Source organism: Nuphar pumila, chromosome 16 (assembly GCF_984573655.1).
Source record: "Nuphar pumila chromosome 16, dmNupPumi1.hap1.1, whole genome shotgun sequence".
Lineage (NCBI taxonomy): Eukaryota > Viridiplantae > Streptophyta > Magnoliopsida > Nymphaeales > Nymphaeaceae > Nuphar > Nuphar pumila.
This window is the reverse complement of record NC_143264.1, coordinates 7,724,386-7,731,529: the sequence shown is the minus strand read 5'-3', so window position 1 is coordinate 7,731,529 and position 7,144 is coordinate 7,724,386. Positions and strand designations below refer to the sequence as shown.

Sequence of the window (7,144 nt, the reverse complement as noted above, 5' to 3'; positions counted from 1 at the left end):
AACGGTCTTCTTATAGCCACTACCTTACAAGGTTAATCTTGAGGCTCACATAGGGCATTTGACTAGCATTGAGGTAGTCAAGGGTCTCGTAGGCAAACCAAATACTTTGTTAAATTGATCTCTACTTTGTGAAGGCTCCTTTATCGAAAAAATAACCATACTGTAAGACGAATTGAACGTACCTCACAAAATTTGAAAAATAACCATACTGTAAGACGATTTGTGTCACTTCTACTTCTTTGTCAAACTTAGGAATGGATCCCAAGATGCTTGGTTTAATAGTTCGAGAGAGTTGAGACATGCAGATTTTAGACTAAGACGTGGTCATCTCAGATTCTACTAAACACTGTTGTGGCTGAAGACTATGATCTAGTGGGTAAAGATCTTCATTTATCGACTGCTGACTTCATTAGAGAGTGCAAAAGTTCTCGTTCTCATGTACTAGTGTCTTCCCCAGATAAACTCGTGGGGAAGCATGATTTTTTTTCAGTTCCTCGTGGTGTGATTTGGAAGGACTTTGCACATAAGTTTTCCTGTAGAGGCATGGTGCAAATATCTCTGGTATAAGCATGTTGTACCTAGGTCCTTATGGACAGTTTACCTAGCTTGTAAGAGCAGGCTTCCAACGTTTGACAGACTGCAACATTATGACATTCAACTGGCTAACCAGGTTTATTTTGGACAGATTTGGCTGCAATAGTGATTTATCTCGTTTGTGATTCAAGAGTTGATCTGGTGGTTTGAAAAACCATTCAATTTGAATTCGCTAAAGATCTGTTGGAGATTAACTTTTCATATTGTATCGCAATAGAACTATCTACAAAGAGTGGAACCCTCCTTGGTATTTGATGGTGAAGGAAGTCTGGTCTTTTTGTTAAGAGAACTATGTGAACCTGACCAACGGGGGATCCGCTTGTCTGGTAGGAGCTAGGTGACATAGCTAGTGCATGTCACCTTGTGTATGGACGTTGCATGTTCAAAACCCAATGGTATAGTTGTATAACTAGGGGTGGCAATTTCTGACACGACCCGCCAACCCGCCTCTTAGGCGGGTTCGGGTTGGGCTTAAGCCAACCCGTTTAATAAACGGGTCGACCCGCGTAACCCGTTTATTAAACAGGTCGGGTTCGGGTTGGGGGTATGCCAACCCGCCAACCCGGCTGACCCGTTTAATAAACGGGTTAGGCGGGTGGGTCAACCCGCCAACCCGACCCGCCAACCCGACCCGTCAACCTGCCAACCCGATCCGTCAACCGCCAACCCGACCCGCGAACCTGAAAACCTGTTTACCCGACCCATTTATTAAATGGGTTGGCGGGTCGTGTCGGGTTACCCGTTTATTAAACGGGTCGGGTTCGGGTTGAGGTATGCTGACAGGCCAACCCGCCAACCCGACCCGATTGCCACCCCTATAGGGGTCTGCCCAACCCCCTTTAAAAAAAAAGAACTATGTGAACCCGGATTGGACCAAGGAAGCGCCTAGTGCTTTGAATCGTTGGCTCAACCTTGGGTTCTGAGATCGTCACCGTCCGTTCCCTTTCATCACCACCGTTCCTTGTGTAAACCAAAGCGGGGCTCATGGATCACATGGTCTCTTGATTGTACGGTGAGGATCTAAGACCACCAAAGATCCGTGATTTTTCAGTTCATCCGAATCCACTATCTTGATGCCTCTTTGAGCGAGCGACCGAGCGGGAGAGAGAGAGAGAGAGCATGACGGTGACAGTGCCCACCAGGCAGCTCTTCATAGATGGAGAATGGAAGGAACCAATCAATGGGAAGCGTCTTCCCGTCATCAATCCTGCAACGGAGGAAACTATAGGTTGTTTTTTTACTTCTTTTTTGTCATTCAAGCCATTGGACCATATGCCCATTTGATTATTCTTCCTTTTTCTGTGATTTTATGCAATACCCAATTGCTGAATCAATGGTTTGGGAAAGTGGGTGTTCCCTGATTTTGCTTTTTATGGCGCCCACATATTGAAATTTTCCCGTGTTTGGTGGTTTTTGAGAGGTTTGCTTGGATTTAGTTCTTGTTGCTATGGTGGTAATCATGTTATGATAGGTGGGTGTTGTGGTGATATTCCATTTGGAGTTATGGGTTCTTGTTAATTTTCTCCTTTGTGTTTTCTGCTTATGGGAATTTGAACAAGGGAGGTCTTTGGTACTCATCCCTTTGTTTTCTGTGTCTGTGAATGGTCAGATGATGGTGAAACAGTAATGCGTTTTTTCTTCTTAGCACTTGAAGACTTTGAGAGTGCTTACTGTTGTTCATTTGGTAGTTCCGTTTTTCTGCTAGACATTCGTGGTTAAGTGGTGGATTATTGTGTAGGTGTTTTTTTTTTGGAAATCGTTGAGTTTGCACTACTCCTTTTATCAGATACTTTTAAAGCCTCTTGCAATCTTCTTGACACCTAGTGGGATTCCTGATGAATCGAACTTGATACGTACCGTGATACAGCCCTTCTAACAATCGAATAGCACTGCAGTACACAGACCAGTCCCTGCCCGGGCGCTGCCTACGTTTGATACGTGGGGACAAAGTTGTCCCGGCAAGGACCGCTTTGTTCCCCCACGTATCTTGGGTGACGCACCAGTCATACCTCCCATGGTGCGACTGGCCCGTTCTGGACAAACACCACCTGGCTTGTCCAGGCGGCATTTGTTCATCTAGGATGACTTTGGCACTAGCCTGGAAGTGTGTGTGAAGATTGACTTTTGCTGTTGGTATCTTTATTTGGCTTTAATCTGTAATTCTGTATCATTTATCACTATGGTTTTATTATACTTTATTTTTGCATTCTTAAAGTTGCTAGAGTTATGTCTTTAAGTAGTTGTGATGCTGCATTTTACTCCTTGAAAACGATATTCCTGTGCCCTTTCTCCTTTCAATGTCATTGGTTGCATCTGAATGCCATTATACCATGATAGGGGTCATACCTGCAGCCACCACTGAGGATATTGAGTTGGCAGTTAGTGCTGCTCGCAGAGCTCTCGCAGGAAATAGAGGAGTGGACTGGTCTCATGCATCTGGAGCCTTCCGTGCTAAATATTTGCGTGCGATTGCTTCAAAGGTTTTATGTTTCTCAGCATATGTTTTTCCTGTTGATTCTTGCCATCTTGTCAGTTAATTTCTTGCTATTTCATGTATCACACTTGTTCCTTTTTTCTTTCTATTAAATAAACGTGCACCGTCAATTCCCTGCCAGATCACATGGATACTGTGCTTTTACTCCCATGTCATATTCCTTTATATGCTATCATATTGGAAAACTTGGTAAAGATGACTATCCCTGCATCTACAGTCGTACCCATGTTCCATGGTTTACATCAGAGTTGCCAGTGGGGGAAGCGAGGCACTTCCAAAATTTTAAGAAGCGGGAAGCGCAGGACAACATAGAAGCGAACTAGGAATCGTCTCGGAAGCGACATAGGAAGCGAACCAGAAGCAAGGGGGAAGGAAAAAAGAGAAAAAAGTAAAAAAAAAACTCACACAAAAAAATAAAAAAATAAGCGAAGTGAGGGGGAAGTGAGCTTCCCCTAAATGGGAAGCGAGCTTCCCCTAAATGGGAAGCACGCTTCCCAATTTTTTTGGTGTTTCGCCCCACGTTTCAGAAGCGCCACGTTTTGTGCTTTCGAAACATGCTTCGGGAAAGTGCACTTCCCCATATTGTATGGAGCTTCCGGTAACTGTGGTTTACATGTAATGTTAATGATATTTCTAACCAAGTCTGTGTAGGTCTCTGAGTTTGCCATGTTTTCACGGAAAAAATGCATTTGTGTTTTTATGATGACTTCTATCTAGGCTTTGTTAGTTCAAATGGCTAAATGAACTGGTTTTACATATGGTTCAACACTGATGCAGAGGGAATGCTGGCTGCGTAGCACCTGTCTACTGGATGTAGTGACCCGACCCTTATGGTCGTGTGATGCGAAGAGATGGAGAAAAATGCCCACCGATAATCAGTAGGGCCTGTTTTTTTCTTTTATTGCAATAAAGAACTCAATGAACAAATAACGGTGGGCTGAATGATAAAAAAAATAAATTGAACAAGCAATGCAAAGGGAATAAGACAATAGGTAAAGAAAGGAACTGCTGAAACAATACAACTGCTGCCAAGAAATCAATATTCTCTGCCTCTCACGCAACCCTAGGATAGGGTTTTTAAAGGTTGTTGTTGCATTCGGGTCGCGGGTCCAGCCCTGGACCCGAGTCGCGATCCGGGTCGACTGTTGGCTCTGAGATGTCCGAATTGGTCCACGCCTGGAGTAGGTACGCAAGGGTACGTCCCTGCGTCGCGGCACCGTACCTGCGATTGGATCGGACACGTGGGTCCGATCGTCTGTCCTTTGTGGTGGATCGGGCGTCCGTGCCACGCTTGAGTCATGTGGTACAGATCCAATCTGGTCCTGCCCTGCATCATTCTCCCCTGGTTGGGAAGACGTCGGCTTCGACGACTTGTTGCCTCCACAGTAAGCATATAGATCAGATACGTTGAAAATAGGCAAAATGTGCCAATCGTCGGGCAGCTCAAGGAGGTAGGCATTCAAACCCAATCGCCGAAGGATCTTAAAAGGACCATACTTCTTAGGACTCAACTTGCCATAGGTGCCTACGGGAAAACGCTCGGGACGCAAGTAAACCCAAACTAGCTGACCGACTTGAAATTGGACATCGCGACGACTTTGATCTACGAAAGCTTTGTAGGCATCGTAGCTTTCAACATGTTTGGCTCGGACCTGTCTGTGGATATCACGCATATATTCGACGGTATCAAATGTGTTTGGGGCCGGGTCTGGGATATCGGACACAGGGGCTAGGTCAACGACATGGGTGGGTGACCGACCATAAACCACTTGGAACGTGGATTTGCCTATAGACCGTTTGATGGAATTGTTATATGCAAACTCGGCTTGAGGCAATATAAAGGCCCAAGTTTTGACATTCTCCCCCACTAGATTCCGTAACAGGTTTCCCAAGGTGCGGTTGACCACTTCGGTTTGGCCATCTGTTTGAGGGTGGTAAGCACTACTGAACTAAAGTGTGGTCTTCAACAAGGCCCATAACGATTTCCAAAAATGTCTCATGAAACGGGTGTCACGATCTGAGGTGATCGTGTGAGGCAATCCATGAAAACGGGCCACGTCCTTGAAGTAGTACGAAGCTACTAACGAGGCGTCAATGGTCCGCTTACATGGGACAAAGATAGCCATCTTGGAAAATCTGTCAACAACAACTAAGATGGAATCAAAACGATGCGAGGTTCTGGAAAGACCCACAATAAAATCCATGGACACGTGCTCCCAAGGTCGCTCAAGAATTGGCAACGGAGTATACAAACTACTATTCTGACAGTGACCCTTGGACACCTGACACACTCGACAACTCTGAACGAACTTGACGACATCTTTACACATTTTGGGCCAAAAGTATCGTTCATCCAACAGTGCGAACGTCTTATCGTGTCCAAAATGTCCAGCTAGTCTCCCTTCATGCGATTCAGAAATCAATTGTAGTTTAAGGGAGAAGGCAGGCACACACAACTTATTACCCTGAAAAAGGTAACCGTTATGGATTGTAAATCCTGGGCCAGTTGTGCTATCAGGGGAGAGGCACCTTTCCCAGACCTGTTGAAAATTCGGGTCTGTCGGGTACAGGTCCTTGCACTGCTCGAACCTAATGACTTGCACTGACATAGTCATCAGAAGGCTATTCTTCCTACTAAGAGCGTCAACTACCTTGTTCAGAGTACCAGACTGATGGCGAATCGTAAATGTGTACTCTTGCAAGAAGCTAACCCACTTGGCATGACGAGCACTTAGCTTCTTTTGACTATTTAGGTACTTCAATGCCTCATGATCTGTGTACAAGATAAACTCCTTATAAATGAGATAATGCCTCCAATAACGAAGGGCTTGTACAATGGCATAAAACTCGACGTCATAAGTGGAATACTGGCACCTGGCCTGAGTCAGCTTCTCACTAAAGAAAACAATAGGTCGGCAGTCCTCACTCAAGACAATGCCAATTCCCACTTTAGAGGCATCACACTCAACCTCAAAGACTGCATTGAAATTAGGAAGAGCTAAAATAGGGGCACTAGTCATTCTTTCTTTGATGATCGTAAAGGTTTTTCCCGCGGCAGACATCCAATGAAAACTAGTACCTTTTAGGCATTCTGTGATAGGGGCCATGAGGGTACTGAAATTTTGCACAAAAACGACGGTAAAAAGTGGCTAACCCGTGAAAACTACGAATCTCTCCGATAGTCTTTGGGATAGGCCAATCTACGATCACACGGACTTTCGCAGGATCTGCCTTAACTCCATCGGAAGACACTATAAAACCTAAGAACACGACACTAGACGTCATAAATTCACACTTTTTGGCATTGACGTATAACTTTTCGTTCCTTAAGATCTCTAGGACCTGACGCAGGTGATTAAATGATCAGACAAAGACGAACTATAAATCAAAATGTCATTAAAATAGACAACGACAAACTTCCCTATACAAGGATGCAACACTTGGGTCATCATATTCATGAAAGTACTTGGGGCATTAGATAACCCAAATGGCATGACTAACCACTCATACAACCCATCACGTGTCTTGAATGCCGTTTTCCACTCATCCCCCTCCCAGATACGAATATGGTGATACTCGCTTTTTAAATCTATTTTGGAGAAAATGGAGGCGCCAGACAACATATCAAACATATCGTCCAAACGAGGGATGGGAAAACGATATTTGATTGTGATGCGATTGATCACACGACTATCAACACACATGCATATGAACCCATCTTTCTTAGGAGTGAGCAGGGCAGGTACTGCACAAGGGCTAACACTCTCGCGAATAAACCCCTTTTGCAGTAACTCCTGAATCTGCCTCAATAACTTGACATGCTCAGATTGGTTCATGCGATATGCGGGGAGGTTGGGGAGACTCGATCCCGGCACAAAATCAATGGCGTGCTGGACTACCCTCATCGAAGGCAAACCATTAGGCAAGTCATCCGACATAATGTCGCGAAATTCCTCAATAAGAGGGGCAACGTCCGCGGGAACGGACAAAGACGTACTCATCAACGGCTTGGCCACTAGGGCATAACAATAGCCATCTTCTTGACAATGGCTCAAG

At 44.9% G+C, this 7,144-nt stretch overlaps 1 protein-coding gene across 1 annotated transcript in view; it reads left to right on the top strand.

The window, feature by feature from the left end:
- The first annotated feature begins 1,643 nt into the window (after window positions 1-1,643).
- Window positions 1,644-7,144, top strand: part of LOC149812838 (aminoaldehyde dehydrogenase 2, peroxisomal-like) — a 38,313-nt gene continuing 32,812 nt past the window's right edge. Inside the window, exons 1-2 of the mRNA XM_089992161.1 lie at window positions 1,644-1,822; window positions 2,932-3,074. Coding sequence (XP_089848287.1) covers window positions 1,714-1,822; window positions 2,932-3,074 — 252 coding nt within the window. The 5' untranslated portion in view covers window positions 1,644-1,713. The remainder of the gene's footprint in view (window positions 1,823-2,931; window positions 3,075-7,144) is intronic.